Here is a 22871-nt window from a genome sequence, read left to right as displayed (position 1 = left end):
GTCAAGAGCTTTAATGATGAAGACCGGAATCCTACCATCGGTCATACTGTTCTGTTGGGAGGAGGTAATAAAGAAAAGGAACTATCTAGGATGATCGTTGACAATGAAATTGTAAAGATTGAGTATGTGTTTCAGTCTAATTGCTAGTAAATTACCTAATTAAAAAGAAATACCTGCATAAATGTGAATTTTTCTCTAAATGGTTTTTAACTGTTGGTTATTATTATTCACTGACTAATTATTGTAGTAGATCAGAAGTTGCAATATTAAAAACGTCCTGAAAGAAAAATTACGGTTTTTCAATAAATAAAACATCAATTCTGTAACATTTGGTGATTTATTATCTGTAATTTTTCAACAAATGCTATATCTAATAGCGTTTACACAATCTAAAAAATAACAAACTAAAATTCATATTATATACATTAATAGCGTTTCAGGAACAATAACACTGTACAGGAAAAGTGAAATGCCTCTTTAAAGATCACAATGAAAAACTGAAAGTAATGATTTGTTCAGGCAGGGCGGAAGAAAATTTTTGTATGGACTGACTTTTGCAAGTGAATTTGTTCCAGGTAAAGGCCTTTTCAAGAAATGGTTTTCCTGTTGCTCAGTAACACGAAGGACTAGGGTCAAAAAAGGACTTTGGATCGTTACACTACTTTTCAACTTTGAACAAAAATGAGAATCAATTCCATTTTATTCATGAAAAGATTCTATCTATATCTGGTTTTGTCATCAAAAAAATATAAATCGTAGTTTGATTAATATTGAAAAGTAGTTACTAATGACCCAAAAAATCCTTCAAGTTTAATTAGAAACCTGCTCTATTAATTCTACAATTTTCCACATGTATCGCTCACAACACAATCAACAGTTCGTATGGTTCAAATTTCGTTCAGTTAACTTATTTATAACATGCTGAAAATTTGAAAAAACCGCAAATACAGTGTCCAATTTCAATAATATCAGTGCCTTATTGACCATTGATTTTTAATGTCTTTAAATAAGTTATCCTATATTCGAAATAGTCATATATAGTTTCCTCAAAAATATCGGTTGCAACTGGAGAGAGCAAGGGTCTTTTTAAGTCTTTCCAACAGAGAGACAAAGACTTACTGTCTACCCTATGAATTAGTTCTCTATTTTAACAAACTCCGAAAAAACAACATGTTTGATACAGAGTTAGGATTATCAAATCTAGCAATGAATGCCCAATTCATATGCAACATAATTTTTAAAATACCAAGAGTAGAAGTACAAAACCTTGTCCACTTAATTCGACTCAAACACTTTCCTTCAAACTACCAAAATAGGTGTATCGCTGTAAACTACTAGATCATATTTTAAGTACTTGCACAGTAAAGGGTCTGACACGATATATCTCCTAAAATTATTTTAATTGTCACCAAGATAAGTGATGTACTGTTTGGAACCTTTGGTGTAGTAATGAATATTACTGGGAGTTTTTTCCCAACACCAAGCCGTTATTTTAACATCTCGAAACGTGTTTCGATCACCAAGTGATCATCTTCAAGAGGAAAATCAAACTGATCTTTGTCTTGAAGATGATCACTTGGTGATCGATACACGTATCGAGGTGTTAAAATAACGGTTTAGTGTTGGGAAAAAACTCCAGTATTATTAACCAAGATAAGGCCTAGTATAATGTTTTACATTCCTGCACTCGTCTAGAATTTTCCATCAGTTCAAGAATTTTTAATGAAATATATATAATAAGCGAAATTTTGATTTCTCACTTATCCATAGATATAAATACTTCATCAAAGGAGTCTTCCTGAAAATTTGTTCACTGAATGAAGCTACTTAATCAATTTTTTTATCAAAAGAAAATAGATACAGTGCCCTTATACATTCTCAAAAAGTTCCAGACTGAAAGACATCAGGACTAACAATGGATAAGTGTAAAGTTACCTTTTCTATGGATTCAAACCAAATTCTAGAAAATCATCATCTTGTAACAGCTTTATATAAAAACAATACTGTAGCAAACAAATAAAACTAGCAAGGCTTCAAAATTTCAAGACGTATGAATCCCTGGTATAAGAAATTATTCGATCAAAAGCTGTAATGAAATCAATGTTGTATACATAGGAATCTGTTGCTATTTCATATCTAGACCATTGAGAACAAACACACTGAAAATATCTGTGAATGCAGAGGATTTTCAAACATACTATCTTTTTGCAAATGTGTAATTTCATTATTCATTCACTGCCTTGAGAATAAAATAAAACATACAAATTTGAAATTCCAGATTGAGTCCTACCGTAACTATAACTATACATAACATGCAAACGATCTTTCACTTACAAAAATTTAAACAGATATCAATATATTATAATGGAAACGTTCAATACAACAGCTTAGCGTTATCAATAAAAAATTTAAAAAAGATAGTTTGTTTCAAACCAAAATTGAAAACTATTAAATTTTTACTAAAAAGTTTTACAAAGATGCAACACGTGTTTCGCCATACAATAGCTTCTTCAGGCGTGTCTAGGAGTGTATAGATACGAAACACGTGTTGCTTTTTGTAAACCTGTTTTGTGAAAATCTCACAATAAAGTGTTACTTGAATATGTTAAAGATTTTCATCAAGTATCGGTCGATTCCACCACAATTATTAGATATTTTATTGGGAAAGAAAGGTTTTGGCTTTCTACTTTTCCATCTTTATACAAAAAATGTGGGAATTCAAAGAAGGGAAGAAAGCAATTAATTTCAAAATGAATTGTTTACAAGGATGTGTATATCATTCAAAGAAGTAACTTTCAAACACAAACTGGAAGAAAATACCCTCTAGAAAACTTTTTCTTGCAGTTTATGTCTGAAAGTTACTTCTTTGAATGATCTACACGTCTTTGTAAAGAGATTATTTTGAAATTGATTGTTTTCTTTCTTTTTTAGGAAGATTCTCTCATTTTTTTGTATAAAAATGGAAAAGGAGAAAGCCCAAAACGTTCACAAATAATATTCTCTCCTTAAAATATACCCCTTTCATAACTGAATATAACTGGCCAATACTTGATGAAAATCCATATTAAAACAGTTTATTGTGTGATTTTCACTATAATTATAGTGAAAATTATAATTATAGTGAAAATCACAAAAACTGTATTAATTAGTTTTTTTATCCCTTTCAATTTGAGTATTTTAATATTTGTATAACATCTTCATCAATATCCGTTCAAATAAAAAAACATTTTACTGTTTAAAATATTTCATTGTATTCACTGTGGTATCTGTTTTTGTTCAATTATATTTGTAATTATCTTGTCATGGGACAAATAAATATTATCAATCTGAAAACAAAATCGTATTTATTTGCAGATATTCCGGATACAATCTTGAAAAACTTAAGTTTATATAACTGACTTTAATGAAAATGAACTCTAAATTATCCCAGATTTGCATTTATGAAAGGTTATACAACTTCTACTACTTGTTTTAGTTAAAAAAAGGCAGGAGTCTTATTTTTAAATGTACGATTCCAAACACGAGCTAGTCAATATGCACAAGGATAGGTATCTGAGTAACCCACTTGAAGTAATTTTATCGACTCTTCTACGATGAATGCAGGCATTTTAAAATGCAACAAAGTAGTTGCTTCTCTTCACAAATCTCCAAATGGTTTGGACTGTTCTCGTTTTACCATATAACTACTTGATTGTCAGACCCTGTTAAAAGTGTGCCCTAAATATTGTGACAAATTCTTATAATTTTATTGATATATCCAAAAACAATAAAAACATGTTAAAAACAATAAATAAAAAGTAGCACTATAAAATGAATAGATAGTCACTATCGTGTCTTAGAATCACAACGCTCTAGTAGCTAGTAGTGGTTAATGGTTTCAACTGGGGCGAACAGTCACATCACATAAAACAATCGTAAACAATTCTGGTCCAGACCCCACGAAACTACGATTTATTGTCTCCACCTAAAAGAAAAAATTGACAACTTGAAGGGAAATTTTGGATAAAAGATAATTTTGGTATTTCAAAAAATTATTAACCCATATTTCAAAGTCTTTGGCCATGTTTACTGGCAAACTCAAATAGGAGAGTGTCCAACAATTTGCCAACCTGAAAAATAACATCTAAAAGTACTAGTTTGATATATTTTGTCTTGGTCTTCCAGAACACTGGAAGCGGGAAGAACTAAGCGGCTATGGCATTGGAAATTTTAAAATGAGTATGGCATATAGTTCATGGCAAAAAAACTGTTAATCAGGAAACAAAATTGTTGAAATGTCAATAAAGGACTAATTTGAATGTGCTGAGTTTTCAGGTAAAAAATCGTCAAAACTAAACATAGACCTTCTAAAGAGAATATTATCATTTTTGTAAGTGAAATTGAATATTTTTTTATAGCAAGACATTTCAATAAAGAAATGACAGACAGGGATATATATTAGAAGGGCTGAAAAGTTTGTTGGTTGACACACAGATGGCGCTACTAGTATTGAATCCATATTGTTTTTAGTTAACCTTAACCTTCAAAAGACACGTGTACAAATTACACATTAGTCGGACTATTAGTTTGTGGGATAGAACAAAGCTTGGCTTGTTAAACTTTATTTGTACTTTGCACCAGAAAAATCAACCGTTGAGGGGTGGTTTCCTGAGTTAATGAGATGAAATGACCACCGAGGACGATGCACGTAGTGGACACCCCAAAGAGGCTGTTACCACCGATAACAAAAAAAGTCATGAATATTTGGGTATGCGAAAGCTCTGTTCACACTGGGTGTTGCACAGGCTCACAATCGATCAAAACCAACAATAAACTGATGATTCTGAGCAGTGTTTGAAGCTATTCCACCATAAAAAACTGAATTTATGCGACAATATGTGACAATGGATGAAACATGGCTCCATCTTTTCACACCAGAATCAAAACGATCGCCATTTAAGTGAACTCCATGTGGTGAACCAACTCCAAAGCGTGCAAAGATGCAACAGTGAAGGCAAAAAAATGACAATGGAAGAAATAAATTAATTCAAGGTAGAACTCTCAAAATAACCCAAAAATATATTAATAAAATTTTTCATTGATGCTAAAAAAGAGCTTTTAAGTTTCATATTAGGTATCTCATAAACATTTGGAGTATTTCCATACAATATGAAGATATTTCTCATTAAACCAAAATACGAAAAAAAAGATGCAAATCTTCTAAAAGACTACACACCAATCATCATTTTCCAAATTGTTCGAATTAGCAGTAACTAAACAAATAAACAAGTTTCCTTGGCAAATGTAACCTTTCAAGTGAGACTCAACATAGCTACATTAAAGGTTGCTCAATGGAAAAAGTTGACTTTGGGGATAGATTCTAGATCTATCCAAAGCATAAGATTGTGTAAATTATGAAGTGTTGTTTAAAAAAATTGAAAGACTGGTATTCAGGTAAATTCATTAAGTTGGATTCAGTCATATCTTTTGCATTGTGAACAAATGGTACAAATTAAAAAAAATCTGTTTAAAATCTGTTTTCCCGTTAACCAGCTGTTGCACCCCTACGAACGACAACCCTCAGAAGTAGAAACTTGTGCGAGCTAAGGATTAACGAGGTCTTGCCTTTTAACGTGTGATTCCTAACACGGGTTGGACGATAGCAAGTGAAAATCGATTGTTCAGACTAGGGCTTGAACCACCGACCAACACTGCAGTCAATTCAAGTGAGTGAACAAAGCACCCACGTTGAACCGCCTGGCTACCAACCGACCGACAAAGGAAACATCTAATATGACACAAACTAAAATATTAATACAGCACTAGTGGACTAATCCTATTTATATGACACATAAATGGTATCTGTAACGTGAAATAAAAAAAATGTGTTGGTAACTATGGTAATGGTTAATTCTTTTGAACAGCTTCAATTAGAAGGAAATGAAATACTCACACATATCTGACAATACTTCAAATCAACTGAACTAATACTCAACATTAATAAAACAAATGTGTTATTATTTAAAACAATTTCCATTTAACACACCATCAGATCCTAAGCCAGTAACATTCACCAAAGATGTTAAACTTTTAGGGTTATATATTGATGAAAACTTGGACTGGAATTCGCATGTTAACTATATGAGTCTGAAATTACCAAAATGTTATTCAATAAGAGTAATTGAGAAATATTCTTTGAGTCTGAAGAAAATGGAACAGAAAAAATCTGAAAAAAAAACATCATCGGTGTTGATGGCTCCAGTTGCAAACTTGAGTATAGTTTATATAAAATTTACATTTTTGACGTTCCTTATATTACTATGTTGCTGTATCGCTGCAGTTCCAATGTTTTGACAGAATCAGAGTCAACGAACTTAGGCATACACAGCGTTATAGAACAGTGCTTTCAAAAATTTGTTCTACAGCGCCATCTAGCGGCGAGTTACAGCCTAGCCTATATATATATATATATATATATATATATATATATATATATATATATATATATATATATATATATATATATATAGAAGAAAATTTTTAGGATATTTGACTATTGCATTTTTGAGTTATAACATATGAAACATACAAAGTTTTGAAAACTCAATAACGAAAATAATCTGGAAGTAGAAAGCCAAAAAATATATTTTATAAAAGCCAATCTTTACTAAAAAATATCCCTTTTCAATTGATAATGAGAACCTGTCGAATGACAGGTACAACCTCCAATTTTTTAAATGGGAAGTATAGGCTTGTGATATATCAAAGTCAAAAATTATTCAAAAATGTTATCGCTTTCAAGTTCATTGCAACAATTAAGATAAAATAAATTAAAACCATTGTGGTTACCGAAATTCGATAAAATACACTCAAAACTTATTGCAATATACTCAAAACTTAAATCATCTAAAAGAACAATTCGTTCAGGCCAGTCTCAACACCCTACACAGTAGGTTAATGGACTGACACCTATCAGAAAACAACTACTCCCCTGGCTAATACCACGAAGGGCGTTGGATTATATCCGACAGGTGTCAGTGCAGGATTCTTCACTGAAGTTATTCCTGCATATGCTGTTGGCGAATATGCAGGAATAACTTCAGTGAAGAATCCTGCACTGACACCTGTCGGATATAATCCAACGCCCTTCGTGGTATTAGCCAGGGGAGTAGTTGTTTTCTGATAGGTGTCAGTCCATTAACCTACTGTGTAGGGTGTTGAGACTGGCCTGAACGAATTGTTCTTTTAGATGATTTGATTTATAGCCAGTCTTCAAGTATGCCCACTGACTATACGTGAAAGATTTCTTTCCTTTTACGAGGAATTGGGCAAATTTGGATATGCAGTTGGTTACCTCGTTCACAGGCAGATGGAGCAACGACAAACCTGTTGTTTGTTGTAGTCTTCAGCTTAGTTCGAGGAATGATACTCTGACGGAATTCGATTTTCAATTATCGGAAATCATCGACTTCATGTTGATGATATACACTACCTTGCACTGACGAGTGGCCAAACAGCCCGAAACCGGTCTGCAAGTGTGTTCCAATAATTGAAAATCTATTGCGGCAGTTGTATCGCCAACAGCATATGCAGGAATAACTTCAGTGAAGAATCCTGCACTGACACCTGTCGGATATAATCCAACGCCCTTCGTGGTATTAGCCAGGGGAGTAGTTGTTTTCTGATAGGTGTCAGTCCATTAACCTACTGTGTAGGGTGTTGAGACTGGCCTGAACGAATTGTTCTTTTAGATGATTTGATTTATAGCCAGTCTTCAAGTATGCCCACTGACTATACGTGAAAAATACTCAAAACTTATTTCATGTTGAGGTATTGATAATAAGAAAGTAAGCAAAAACCATAGCAATGTTCTTTTTTCTGTAAATAATTTCCGTGGCAACGTTAGTTTAAAACGCTTGTCAACTTGTTTTGTATGTTACAACATTAGTTGTCAGTATTTTAATTTAAGTTTAAAGTTTGTCAACTTCAAGTCTGACAAATGGTTAGATTAACGGAAATGCATAAAGTAACAGTTTTACAAATGATTGGTTACGGAGATAAAACCCGAACACAACAGGAAGTAGCTCGCCTATTTCATGAGAAAGTTCCTAATTTACCGCCCATATCTCAAGGAACAATAAGCAAAATAGAGAAGCAGTTTCGCGAGCTTGCTCATGTGGGGCAGATAAACAAAGCAGCTGCCAATGCAATGAGTGATGAACTCAAATTAGATGTGATGCTTGAGTTTGAGGAAAACCCACATACATCGAGTAGACAGGCATCCACTACATTCAATGTTAGCCATATATCGATAGTATACATATTAAAAGAAAATAAAATGTATCTCTAAAAAATGATAGCTACTCAGGAGCTCATGGAAGACGATTTTGATAGAAGAACTTATTTTTGTGAGCAAATGATGGACATGTTGGATAACAATATCATCCAATTAGAATACGTTCTGTTTTCTGATGAGTGTACTTTGTCTCTCAACGGTCATGATAATCGGCAAAATTACCGCTAGCGGTCAACGGAAAATCCTCACTGGATGAGAGAAGAATACACGCAATACCCTAATAAGGTTAATGTTTGGGTAGGAAACCATATCATTGGTCTCTTTTTCATTGACGGCAACTTGAATGGCGATAATAATTTGGCACTACTTCAAAATGATGTCATTCCAAGTCTAGCAAATTTATATCCTGATCCAGGAAACCCTCAAGTTTCAGTGAATACGATATGGTTTCAGCAGGATGGAGCACCACCACGTTACCAAGTTAATATCGGACAATACCTCGATACAAAATGTCCCGATCGGTGGCTAGGGAGGCGAGGATCTTGTATTCTATATTTCATTACGTTTTGCATTACATTTTAATTTTTGAGTGTTTTTTTATCAAATTTCGGTAACTACATGATTTCATATTTTATCTGAATTGTTGCAATAAACTTTCAAACGATCTATCTATCTATCTATACTTCCCATTTAAAAAATTGGGGGTTTTACCTGTCATTCGAAGGGGGTTGAAGGTAGGGGTGGCATTTTTACGTTGAAGAATGTCAAAGTATAATTTACATTTGACGTGTTTCGGGATTGTTTTAAATATGTACAGTAACCGAAATAATGAATTCATTCCATTTGGCTTTTACACTCTGTATAGTGCAGACTTACATGTACTGTGTATTCTTGTCAATTAAAATGAAAAATGAACACCATATCATTACTTTAGTACACCAAATCAACAATTTTGAAGAGGTAATCTCCTGTTTAAAAATATACTTTCAAGATGAATCCCAGCCAAATTTCATCAGTCCCATAATAATGATATTACACTACATCATAAACTCTTTCGGTATTTACTCACAGCTTGTTTCCGTTAAACTAGTTTTCGAGTCCGATTCTGATACGTCATCGGACTTATCATTGTTGTTCGCAGGCTCCTGACAGTCATCAGTCAACTTGAGGGCCACCTCCAAGTCTTTCAGTATTTCAGTTTCCTTTAGTTCAATCAACGAAAACCGATGGTGTAGGGCCGTTAGGTGGGCGAAGGTGAGATTTAGGTGGGCGTGTAGGCCCAACATGACGACTTCTTTGAAATGGGCAGCGTATAGATGCGCCACCACGTGGAATAACAGTCTAACTATCTTTCGTACTATTGACTCAAACGACGAGGGAAATTCATTCGCTGAAATAAAACTGATTGTTGAAGCAACGGATGTGTGTGTTTATTTTCATTTATTGTAGGAACATTTCGGAATGATATATTTAGTATTACGAGGATAAAGAGCTACTATGAATTGGGACAAATGAACTGAACAAGATATGGTATATTATCATTAATCTATAACTTTATACGAAGGCAAATGGACAAACTGTGTTTCTCATGTATCAAAAATTTGATACCTGCAACTGTTTGTAAATTGCAGGAATTTGAACAACTAAACATGAAAATATGGGTAAATATGAAAGAGAAAAAAACGAGAGGATAATCTAAAATACAATAGTTTTATTATCCACAGAAATTTTCTTGTATCTGAATAATAAACATAGGAAAAACAAGCTTTTTAGGAACATCGAACTAAAAACTTAAAAATATTTTTTTTTAAATAAGCCTAAAACAATAGCGAACGAAAAATACTAGTATTATTGTGAAAAAAGCGACAAGCGCTTGATATTCAAAAAATATGGCACAAAGCGCCTTATTGTTTATTGTTTCAAGCTTATTAAAAAAAATTTTTTCAACTTTGTAGTTCCATATTCTTTAAAAGTGTGTTTTTTTATTTTTCATTTTTTAGTTCGTATGCTATAAAAACGTGTTTTTTTGTCTTTTTAAACTATATTTGTTTTATCTAAACTTAGGGATCAATCAGCCGTATATTGTTTAGAAAAATGACCATTAATATTTTCCGATTCCGGAGAGGAAGCCTAAAAATCAGCTACCAAGCCCAAGGCAGCAGGCGCGCGAAGGCGGGTTACAAATTTCAATCCTCAATGCAGTTCTGATATGTACTTTTTTTTGTATGTCCTTGAACTCTTTCAGCGATTCGTTTTTTTTCTTCTCAATTGTTGCAAAACGTTGTCCTTTCATGGGTCTCTTTAATCTTGGGAACAGAAGAGGTCGTAGGGGGCCAAAATCTGATGAATACGGTGGCTAAAACATGATAACGGTGATGTTTTTGACCAACAAATTACGAACAAGCAATGATGAGTGAGCAGGTGCATTATCGTGATGCAAAAACCAAGAATTGTTTTTCCAGTATACCGGAGGTTTTCTTCGTATTGCTTCTCGCAAGTGGCGCATAACTGCAAGATAATTCTCCTTATTGTCCGTACGACCATGTGGTTAGAACTCCTGATGCACTACACCACAATAATCAAAGAAAACAGTGAGCAAAACCTTTGACATATGTTCGAACTTGTCGACCTTTTTTTGGTTTTGACTCTTCTCGGCTCTCCCATTGGGGCGATTGGACTTTGGTTTCAATGTCATAGCCATGATTCGTTATCAATTATAACCCTTCGCTGCCACATGCTCCACGCCCAAAACTTCCGAAAAAATTGCGTGGGATGAGCCAACCGATATGCCGACATCCTCTACAACAATTTTATTCACTTTATCAACAATCGCTAATCGAATGTATGTAGCCCGCGAAATTTGAATATTTGCCATTATTTTTTGAACAGACCTCGTACAGTGGTGTCAATATAGTAGATTAAGATTTACTCTTTGGGCTGCACTTTCGCACTGAAAAACTAGATACCTTTGGGCTGTACTTCTGCACTGAAAAATTAGATACCTTTTTTTATGTATGTTTATTTGTAACTCTCAAGCTCGGAATCTGTATTTGACAGAATTATCGACATTATTGCTTGATCTAATCACGGGCAGATGGCGCTGTACGTAACCTCCTTGATATATCGACATTATTGCTCGATCTATTCGCGGGCAGATGGCGCTGTACATAACCTTCTTGACATAATTCGAACTCACTTTACATGTATTTCTTCATTTGAAAAAAGTATTTTTTTTATTAACACGCGCGCCTGCTGCTATATTTGCTGATTTTCAGGCTCCCTCTCCGGAATCGGTAAATATCAATGGTAATTTTTCTAAACAATATACGGCTGATTGATCCCAAAGTTTAGATAAAATAAATATAAATTAAAAAGACTAAAAACACGCTTTTATAGCATACGAAACTAAAAAATGAAAAATAAATATAATTTAAAAAACTAAAAAACACGCTTTTAAAGAACATTGAACTAAAGTTAAAAATATTTTTTTTCTAAATAAGCTTAAAACAATAAAGAACGAAAAATTATTGTGAAAAAAGCGTAGGCGCTTTGTGCCTAGTATTTTTGTTCGTTGTTTTAAGGTTATTTAAAAAAATATTTTAAACTTTTTTGTTCGATATTCTTTGAAATCGTTTTTTTTTTGTTTTTTAAACTATATTAATTTTTTCATTTCACTTGAAACGTTTAAATTTGATACACAGCGTACTATTTCATTGACGTCACCTATTTTTAAAATTGTAACATATTTTGTAAAAACGTCCTTCGTCTTGTCATACTTCACAGATTTCAAACTTATAAAGACTCACCATATTTTGTAGGAAAAATACTTTCATCACTAATAGTTTTTTGAATAAATGTCATCACATAGTCTATATACTGCGGGGCTGCAACTTTCGTCTTTTTCCCCTTTTCATCAAACCATAAATAAGTCCTACAAAAAATCATTAACAAAACTTTGCCTTGCTATACAAATGATTTCCATACCTCTGACCAGGGCCTGTCATATCTGGACAACCAGCAGGCGTACAGAATTCACTAATGCTACCATAAACTAAGTTGACATGATCGAATAGAGACATAGCTAAAAGAAAAAAAAGATGAACAAACAAAAAACAACAAAAAGAATTTTGGAAAGATAGAAGTTAAAGATCTAGAACAAAATTTCACGATCACTTCACTTCTTAAAGTTCTACTTACTGTGAGATGCAAGCCATTCATTATAGTCCAACCCAGCTGGTAAATCCACCAACAATCTCATATCCATTTCTGGTAATTTTCTTTCTAAAACAGTAGCTTCTAAATATAATTTTGAATCTCCGCTTGAAGTCGATTCGGTCCCTTCTTTTTCCTTACGCCTCGCCTTACTGAAAGTGAAAAATTTTCAAAATGAAAATAAGGAACACAACTGCAACTCGGATATATGAAATGATTTGCTGCAGATTGATAGAATATGCTCACATAATTTATTTGGATAGCCAAATAACAGCATTGAACAACCTACAAACACCTTCAATAAGAAATATCAGAAAATCCTCTAGATATGAGGTTCACCTACAGAGGACAATACTGTTTTATTGATAGATAGAAATTGTTTTGCATTTTCAAAACAGTTTTAACACTTTAAAACTGAGAAACCGTCCGTCCGTCCTTCCGTCCTTCCGTCCGTCCGTCCATCCATCCATCCTTCCATCCATCCCCTCCATCCCATCCATCCATCCCATCCATCCCATCCATCCCATCCATCCCATCCATCCCATCCATCCCATCCATCCATCCATCCATCGTAAATTGCCTGAGCATTTATTATTCAATGACAAAGAAATAATTGGACAGTTTCCTTATTCAATTTCAATTCATTATGGAAGATTGAAATCTCTTTTATGATTCTTAAATAAATAACTAATGATAAGTAATGAAATTCATTCTACTACAAAATCACATAAAAGCATGAATTTACCGTCCAAAACAATTAGTAATAGACTGTTCACCAAAAACAATGCTTTTGGAACTGTTGTCAACTTTAACTTTAGCCAAAGTACGGCTCAACCACATTGCACGTCTTCTAAATAATCAAACCGATTTTTTCTGTTTGTCATTAGACTAACAAGATCAATTCCAATCAAACTGTGAAACCTTTAAACGCTCGTCTTTATTAGATTTTCCTACCAAACAAAACGTAATAGACTTCCTTGTAATTTTAATCAACTACAGATGGTCTCAGAGGAATGGGCAATTTCCCAAAGAGCTTTACTGCATTTGATATTGCAAGTGGAAAAGTTTTTCAGGTTCATTAATTCGTCATGAAGGATTACAAAAGTTGAATGGATTTTGAATAAGGTTCAACATATAAAATTAAATAATAATTATTTTTTTATTATTAGTCATTCGAAAGACACGGTTTTCAGACACGTCAACACAATTTTCCAATATAGGATAAAAAAAAACAATGAGTTAAAAGGTAAAATACAAATTCAACATAAGTAGAATACATGGTAATACCATTGATTGTAATTTTTATAAACCACAAGTAAAATGAATGGCATAGAGATTCCTAATAGTTTAAATATACAAATTCATGACTTTATCTACTTGAACGACATTAAAAAATGTATTAATGATATAATGGATGTTTCATTATTATTTTCTTCAATAAGTATCTGAATCTTCTGAGTGGCAAATTATGAAACTGGAAAGATATTACATTATTTAACCTAATTCCCATATCATCTGTTCTCTTCAGTCTATTATAAGTAGGAACAGGTTTGATTTATTTCTCGTGTTATGTTGGTCTACATTCATATGAGTGACTTCATTCCCAAAGTTCTATCGAATAAGAAGCAAATTTTCATAAACAATGATTGAATATAGGGCCATTTTTTTACAAATATTGATTGGCACTTTTCATTGAACTTGACTTTTTAAAACTGACTGACTGATTAAAAATCATCAAGACGTACTTTTGATGTATTGATATATTGCGTGCGCTGCAATCTGATTTGTTGTCTTTTCAACTTTTCTGATAGCAAAAACCGACTTATTCAGTTTAGAACATATATTATTAATATGTTCTATCAATTTCGAGTTGCAATCCATCTGTTATCTTGTTATCTTGATTAGATCAGTTAAATTTAAAAGTTCATATTTCTGTTTTTGTTCATTCAGTATTAGGACATGTTTCATCATCTGCACACAATGTAGTTTCCATGTCTGAAGAGCTCATTGAGAATAAATCATGAACAGAAGTAATCCCAATATTGACTTTTGATCCCAATATTGACTTTTGTGTCATAACTCTTAATAATTTATTTTGCTCACTCTTATTATTACTCAGATCAACAATTTGGTATTTTACAGTAAGAATAGCATTCAATGCACCTTATTAACGACGATTATATATTAATAGGCCTTACTTTGATGTAAAATTAAAGTTTTCATCATCTCCTGATGATGCTGATTTGGTTAGCGAGACACTTATCGGGAGAGAGTGGTTTTGTTCTGATGTGGAAAAAGGGTTTTCTTTAAAACCATGTTTGTAGAACTTAAACTTTAAAAAAGTAACGATCTTTTTATCTTCTAGAGAGAGTAAAACAAAGTAAAATTTTTTAAAATTGAAAACAGTATTTCTATTTCTTGACTTTCAACTTTTCCTAATATAAAATACAAATAATAACCTTTAGTGAAGCAACGAAATCATTTACATGATTTCAAAAATGGCGTTATTTTGGAGAAATATCTTTTTATAGTCTGTCTAGAAATGAGAGAAACCAAAGCAGTATATCTATACAGGGTGGGCCATCGAAAACTTGACATGGAGGTTTTGGGTACTAATCTTACAAATCCTAAAAAAACGCTCAGACAGGTCGATTTTTATTAGGAGGTGGGCAGTTTTTTCCCCATCTTCAGCGTCGTCACTTCAACCTCGAAGCAGAGGGGTGAACAACCCTTGGAATTTAAATAGGGAACTAGAGGCGAGTCGCACATCGTTTGAAAGATCTTGGAATTCTCTTAACAACGGTGTATTTTTTTTTAAATTTGGACGAACCATATTAAATTTAGAGTTGAAGTTACTTCATTCTCATGTTAGCATATGCTCAAAATGGGCACCTCCAACTTCCATGCAATAATAGAGATTCTGCTGGAAACGTTCTCGAACATTGTGGAGCATTCCTGGAGTGATTTGGCGATATTCAGTTGTGATTCGTTGCCGTAAATATTCGAGTGATGCAGGAGGAGTACAGTAAATTCTGCTTTTCAAATAAATGACCCCACAGAAAGAAATCTAACAGCGAAAGGTCTGTGCTATTTAAAAAAAAAAAACATTCACCACTGAAGCAAATGTTGAAAACAAAATGTGGATTTTCCACCGCTCGTTCACTAACCAAATCACAAAATTGCAAGCGTCGATCGAAATCATTTTCATTCAGTTCTTGCGTTAATTTAATCTTGTAAGAATGCATTTTGTGGGTTTTTAAAATACACCGAATGCTAGTTGGTGACCCCCCGGAAACAAATGCTAACTTTCTTGTGCTCAAAGTATGGTCATGCTCAACATGGCCCAGAATTGCCACTTGTGTCGCCTCATTCGTTACTGATGGTTTGATTTGCCGTTTTTTATTTGCTACAGATCCAGTTGCGCGAAATTTTGCAATTAAATCGAAAACATACTGTCGCAACACATTCTTCCCATGTTATTGATTGAACACTTCAGCAGCTCTCGCAGCACGTCTATTTCCATAGTACAGTTCAATCAACTCAACCCTCTCTGCAGTTATGTAAACCATTGTTTCTTTAGCAACACTTTACGGCACTCACTACTAGTAATAATGTGGATATCACTTTTAACATAAAAATGAGAAATAGAAACAGCATTTTTAACCATTTCTCAAGTGTAATAGTCCTCTTATCAGAGAACTAAAAAATTAACAAAAAAGTAGCGTAAGAAACAAATGAAAGAGTTCCAAATACATTCCAACTGAGCAGTGGCTTACAACAATTTGTTGCTACTAACAATATTGAAAAAGTTTTAAAAATGTACACCGATGTTTACAGAATTCCAAGAACTTTCAAACGATGTGTGACTCGCCCCCTATTCCCTATTAAAATTCCAAGGGTTGTAACCCCTCTACTCTGGGGTTGAAGTGACGACTCTGTGAATGGGAAAAAAACTGTTTTTTCGGATTTGCAAGATTAGTACCCAAAATCTCCATGACAAAATTTCGATGGCCCACCCTATAGATATTAGTTTCATAGATGTACTGCATTCAAATCATTTACTCACAACGAATTCAACAAATGAATGCACAAAATTTTTTCTCAAAAAATCTCATTCATAACAAACAAAATAACACATCAACTACGATAAATGTGAAAATATGTCCAGTAGTAATCAAGACAGTCTCCAACAAATAAGTATATAATTGAAGGGATTTGAAAAAACATTTTTTTTGAAGGCGGTATGAATAGATATTCCTTTGAATTATACCGTCAACAGACAAACTGCACCCATCAATAGGACTGACTTGGCTTTTTCCATAGGAAGAAAATATTACATTATTTTCTGCTAGGAGTTAAAAAGCCATGGTAGAGGGGTTAGTCTTAGTCTCAGTGATATTTTTCAGTTTCCTTTGCGCATTGAATAAAAATCTATACAACATGGAAGCTAGTTGTTCGGGAACCGTGAAGCGTCCGAAACTGTCAGCATTAAATATAAATGTAAAAACAATTGTTATCTACCCAAAATAAAAAGTAGGGAGGTTGTAGTGCAAAAATGCGCGAGTATGACCGATAACAATAGAAAACAACAGCAGTTTGGAGTCAAAAGTATCCACAGAAAGTGTTTGGTTATCGAAGAAGTCAAAAACTATATTAGGTGAACTTTGTGGACGAATTGCAGTGCCACTTGCTTGAGACGACTGTGTTGCTTTCTTTGATGTACCTGCATGTTTGCATTCTTGAAATTCTTTCACTCTCAGACAATACCGAATGTACCATAGTTTGTAAAAACATCTTAAACAGGCTGTACCCCTGAAAGTAGACCAGGGTGCCAAGTTTTGAGTGCAGATTCAAAAACTAACATGAGTTGTTAAATATTTTCCAGGAGCTGATGTCCTACTCAGTACAATTTACCAAAGAGATGACCTTGACAAAAAGATTTGTATGTAGGTATGACAAATCCAGAAATGTAGGTTTATACCAAAAAAAGTCAGAATTCAGACGCAGTTAACTACTACTAATTTTTCTGATACAAACTTTTTAATTCACACTTGATTTTCTACAAAAATTAATTGTAAGTTCAAATGATAAAAACAAACTTGTTTTTGTGTTTAAATTTTTTGAATATTTACTTACTTTCCTATTATTTACTGACATAAGATGAGGCCCCCTCATTAGATGCATGAATAATTTCCTCAAGGTTATCATTCAAATTTACCAGTGACGTTTCTGTGATCTTATTCAAATTTCAAATGCAATAAAAAACCAAAGTCATTTACAATAAATCATTTTCCCTATCTAGAGGGTAAAGTTCGCACATACATCAACTGTGGAAAGGGAGATTTCAGGTTGTGATTGTAAATAAAAACTGATGAAATTAATTTACATAAATACATAGACCCAATTTTTTAAGGTATGTTTACAGAACACAAGTTTTTTACCAAAATCAGCCTCGTTAAAAAATATGGTTACTAATGTAGTCAATGAAAAAAAAGGAACTTACCCGATGAACCAGTCCACGGTATCCCGGAGGTATTCTGGTAATCGCTCCAGTTTGATGAAATTTATAGGATCAAAAATAAGAACAACACAGGATTATTTGATCAAACTATTTTCAATTATCAGTATATTCCCTAGTATCAGCTGATGTCTGGTGGTTTGAGTTTTTATCGCAACGGAGAATAGACCAGATAACGTAAAGCAAAAATTATTTCTTTATACAAATAACACGATATAGAACTTTTTTTACACTTCGAATATATACTCAGTTTTTTTTAATGCTTTTTATTCCAAGAAAAGTGAAGTCATCATATCACAAATAAACTCCATATTTATTTGATCACTATTACCAACACCCAACACCAACCATCACAGTAAGCAGTGCCAAAATCAACCAACCCAAAACCCAAACCCCACTTAGCTATGACAAATATAAAATAGAAGAAAACATTGAATCTGAACTCTAATCAATTATTGGGGCATGTTTATATATTTTCATTATGAAAAATATTTGCATACAGTATTGAAAAATCTCTTACTATGACTTTCTTTTGTGAAATGTTTGAAATAATGCTATTTTTTGAAAATGAACTTTGTTTGATCCATTGATTAGGGTTTTTTAATTTCCACCGTTGGTGAAGATGAAATCATAGAATAAAGTTCCATCGCAAGAACATTTAATAACTATATAGGATTGCTCATTTTATCAACTTTTACAATAAATAATTTTAACGTCAGAGCGATTCCTAACTTCAAAAGTGTCAGTAAATAACTCAACCCTAGCTATGGGAGTGTGATCAATTTGCTTTTGGGTTTGACATTACAACTTTTCATTGATATTTCCTAGTTGAATATTTTTCAACTCGTTTATTATTGCCATTGATAATTTTAATTTCTCAACTTCAGGTCTCGTATTTGAAAAATGTATACATCAAAAAACATTTCAGATAATTATAATGAGATCAGTGTCTACTATTTTACTTCAATTACTTTGAATTTTATATATATTTGTTTCATAACCACGTTTATTCCAATAAGTTCAGACCAATTGAAATAATTAAATATTTGAACTAGTTTATTCGTAAAGATTTCATTGACAAAAAACTAGATTATAATATAAGAGTTGTTATTTGAGTCATTTTCTCTATGACTGGCTCTGCATAAATTCAATGCATCTACATGCAAGAAAAACTCAGTCAATACATTTCCATAAAAGGCAAAAACAATTTCCTATCATTTATGTTAACATTAATAATAAAGTTTTGGAAAATTTAGAGGTCTCTGGGCCGGTACATCGATGAGCGTCTTGACCGGAGGAGACACTGTGAGACAATGATTTTGAAACTTAACTCTGTCAGTTATCTATTCAGAAAAACATGAGATCAGTTTCGACGGAAAAACAACTAATAATATTATATGATACACAGGTCGAATCCCGACTAAGACACGGAATATGTATTTGATTTAGGGCTCATCCACTTTTTTTAAAGGACAAAACACAAGCACTACAGGAAAATCCTTAAGGCGCTGTAAGAGCGGTGCCTGTGCGAAAGTAGCGATTCACATTGGATTTGAATCGCTGAATCCACATAAATACAGTTTTCTAAATGAAAGAGTTCTCGAACAATGAAGTATTTCTGATATGTACCACTCTTGGTGGAATCAAATGTACCAAATCACTTGAACACTTCCCGTGAAAGTATTTATAGAAAAGAGACAAATCTCCAAACTTTCTTCGATGTTCTAGACTATCCGGGTTGGAAGTGATGTTCGCGTTTCCAATCAGGTGGATGGCTGTTTTCTGAATGGAATCCAGTAGCTTCAAAGTATGCTTAGGGACCGAGTTCCATACATGAGAACAATACTCCAAAGGTTTGATCTGAGATTTATTAAGTATCAAAAGTTGCTGAGGTGTGTACAGTTTTTTGGTTCGGAACAGTGTTCAAGCGTTTGAGAAGCAGTCTGTGTAATTCCAGTGAAATGATTGGGCCAAGACATATTTTGGTGTCCATTTTAACTCCCAACAAACTTATCGAAGCAGAAAGCGGAATTTTCTGTCCTGATATTATTATATCCGGTTCGGAAACATTTATCTTCCTGGAGAAAATCGATACCTGCGTTTTTGTGGCATTGAATTGAATCTGGTTACTTTCACCCCAATTCAAAATCACTTCTAGATCCTCAATAAGACATGCAACCTCTTGCTGCCGGGGAAGATGTGCTTCCGCAGCCGATGTCCTGGAATCCAAATGGAATGACGAGACAAGTGTGCTGTCGTCAGCAAAGCAATATATTGGATTCATGTTTTTTTTTCGGTCGGTCGGTAGCTAGGCGGTTCGACGTTATCGTCTAACCCATGTTAGGAATCACACGTTAAAAGGTAAGACCTCGTTAATCTTTAGCTCGCACAAGTTTCGGCTTCTAAGGATTGTCGTTCGTAGAGGTGCGACAGCTTGTTAACGGAAAACATATTTTAAACATATTTTTTCAATAAGTCGTTGATATACAATAAAAAGAGGGTGGGAGCAACCCTCTTTTTATTGAGCAACAGCTCTTGATTCTTCATGTTTCTCGATTCCGTTATTCCAAATATGGGTGATGTTAAAGCCTGCCAAATATTTGAGGATATGGTGGTTTACGGATTTCTCCATGATTTTTTATATCACTGATAGCAAAGCAACTGGTCTATAGTTATTTGGAGGATTTTTCTTGTCCTTTTTGGGAATAGACTGAACGCGAGCAATCTTCCAACAAGAAGGAAAAACCCCTTCCTTGTAAGATAGGTTGAAAAGTCTGTAAAATACTGGTGTGTACGATGACGGGCACTTCATCAGGAACAGACCCCTTGTTGATATTGAGCTGTTTCAAAATTCACCTGACTAGACGGTGTCGAAAAGTAATTTCCGGCATTGTGGATTCTAGTGTGGGAATAGAATAGAATAAAACTTTATTGCGCCCATAAAAAATACAAATATTTTGAACAAGTCACCTATTACATTACACAGTTACATAAAAAAGCTGTAAACGTAACAATAAAATTAAATGTAGAGTATAAAATGCATTTTAAAAATTCTTAACGTATAAAGAAACAGGAATAAAAAGTGGAAAAGATGCATTCGAATAGTGGGTGGTGCCTTTCCAAGAAAATCAACTGTGGAGTGGGACGCAAATTTTTCAGCTAGTAGATTTGCTTTTTCTATGGCTGCTGTTGCATTTGAACCATCCGCTTGTGTTAGTGGTAGAATGGTGGACTTTATCAAGTTTTGATTAACAGCTTCAACTACCGACCAGAAGGAACTAGACCCGTTGGGATTGGCAAGCAGTTTATTCCTAATTCTCTGATTGTGAAGTTTTTTGATTTCGTTTATTCTAAATTTGCAGCTGTTGCGAGCATTAACAAACCTAATTCAGTTTTCGGCACTGATATTTTTGTGTCACTGCCGTAGGAGAGATTTTTGGAGGAGACAGCTTGCTCGCAATCTTTGTTGAACCAAGGTTTGTCGCCAGAAGTTCGTTTAATTGAAAAAGGAAAATATGCATCCATGGATGATAAAATAACTTCCGTGACTTCAGAAGCACAAGCCGATGGATCATTAGAGCTGAAACAAACCTCTGGTCAGGGGAAATTTCGGAAATGGTCTTGAAGATCCTGCCATTCAGCAGATCTCTAATGTCAAACTTTGCGCGGCTTAGATTGTTCTCCAACATGTATCGGTAATTCACTCAACACTGAAACGAGCTTGTGGTCAGAAGATCCCAATGGAAACCTCATGTGTAAATTTCTGTATTGATCGTTACGTATAGATCCAGAAGACAAGCAAAGCATATTCAATGATGTGTTCATATTGCAAAAAAAGTTGGTTGTACCGCTGGTGTTCCTCGTACACCTAGTTGTACAGATTTTTCTAAAACTCATCAAATTGTATTTGTATATATTTATACAGAACTCGTAAGCAAATTCATACTATCAATAGAAGACAGCGAAAAGACTTATACGCGCCATTTTCAGGGACTAATCTTTTATATAGGTCACCCCACTATGACCGGGCAAAGGTTTTTCAATGAACTTCTGGCCGAAATTAAATCATGTGGAATATCGAAAGAAATCAAACAACGTCTTAGGAAAGTACTTGTTAAAAGGTAAATTCTACTTCTTGGAATATTTTCAGTCTTAGTTGTAGTTCTAATTTTAATTAAGTATGTAGATTATTGTTCTTTGACAAATTCTACACTGGTTCCGGCATGTCACTAAGAAAATAAAGTTTAAAGTTTCACTTTTCGTTAACAACTACGGTAGATATGATAAAAGACGATGAGGCAACGAACGAAGTGTTCTAGTTGTTCTAACTACACACACTATAGTAATGCTTTGTGAGGATATTTGTAAGGACAAATAGATCACTTCGTAAATTATCTCATAACTATTGATGTCAACTGCAGTTATAAACGAAATGTTTGGAATGGAATTTCACAAACTACGGCCAACAAACTTGGAAATAGTTTTGACATAATTTCGGTCGTGAAAATTTATACTTTTTGATCAATTGTTTGGCTTAAGTCTTATTAAACTGACTCGTTTTACAACTGCACACTTTCATCTCTTATCCACATCTCTCATTGGAGATACCAGATTTAATCTCCCTCCATTCACAACGAATGCTTTTATAGGCAAGTGGCAAACACTTTTTGCTAAATCCTGAAAACTTCAACTCTTCCTTCGACTATCGGTCAGGTATTATGTTTCTGCCAATACTACTTCCACAATAGGTATTTGAAGCGATTTTTCGTTAGGTTAACAAATGTTATAATTTGTATTTCAATACAAAATGCCATTTTCACATTTTTTTCCTAATGTTTTCACCGCCATCTTGCGACAAAAACATCT

General features: G+C 33.7%; 1 protein-coding gene and 1 long non-coding RNA gene across 3 annotated transcripts; one reads left to right on the top strand and one right to left on the bottom strand.

Moving 5' to 3' along the window:
• Window positions 1–318: 318 nt before the first annotated feature.
• On the bottom strand, window positions 319–18356 carry Mob2 (MOB kinase activator 2). 2 transcript variants are annotated; one of them, XM_023164069.2, is made up of 6 exons: window positions 17991–18356; window positions 12473–12639; window positions 12260–12356; window positions 12082–12206; window positions 9345–9665; window positions 319–3964 (listed from the first exon to the last, which is right to left on the bottom strand). In XM_023164069.2, the coding sequence occupies exons 2-6, from the start codon at window positions 12537–12539 to the stop codon at window positions 3945–3947; spliced, it is 630 nt and encodes a 209-aa protein (XP_023019837.1). In that variant the 5' UTR covers window positions 12540–12639; window positions 17991–18356; the 3' UTR covers window positions 319–3944. The 2 variants fall into 2 exon arrangements, with proteins under 2 accessions (XP_023019837.1, XP_023019838.1); XM_023164070.2 differs by lacking the exon at window positions 17991–18356 and adding an exon at window positions 17624–17763.
• On the top strand, window positions 17713–18260 carry LOC141485194 (uncharacterized). Its single transcript, XR_012467085.1, has 2 exons — window positions 17713–17844; window positions 17901–18260. It is a non-coding gene; the product is annotated as an uncharacterized lncRNA (long non-coding RNA).
• Window positions 18357–22871: the final 4515 nt, after the last annotated feature.

Source organism: Leptinotarsa decemlineata, unplaced genomic scaffold (assembly GCF_025532065.1).
Source record: "Leptinotarsa decemlineata unplaced genomic scaffold, Ldec_3_MD MMD2_tig00026314_RagTag_RagTag, whole genome shotgun sequence".
In the NCBI taxonomy this organism is placed as follows: Eukaryota; Metazoa; Arthropoda; class Insecta; order Coleoptera; family Chrysomelidae; genus Leptinotarsa; species Leptinotarsa decemlineata.
Note: the sequence above shows the minus strand (reverse complement) of the source record. Positions and strands in the feature narration are given on the sequence as shown.

Coding starts and splice junctions, on each gene's coding strand:
- Mob2 (XM_023164069.2), bottom strand. CDS start 12,539: ATGGATATGAGATTGTTGGTGGATTTACCAGCTGGGTTGGACTATAAT. Junction 12,357..12,472: donor TGAATGGCTTGCATCTCACA/GTAAGTAGAACT, acceptor TTTTTCTTTTAG/CTATGTCTCTATTCGATCAT. Junction 12,207..12,259: donor ATGACAGGCCCTGGTCAGAG/GTATGGAAATCA, acceptor GATTTTTTGTAG/GACTTATTTATGGTTTGATG.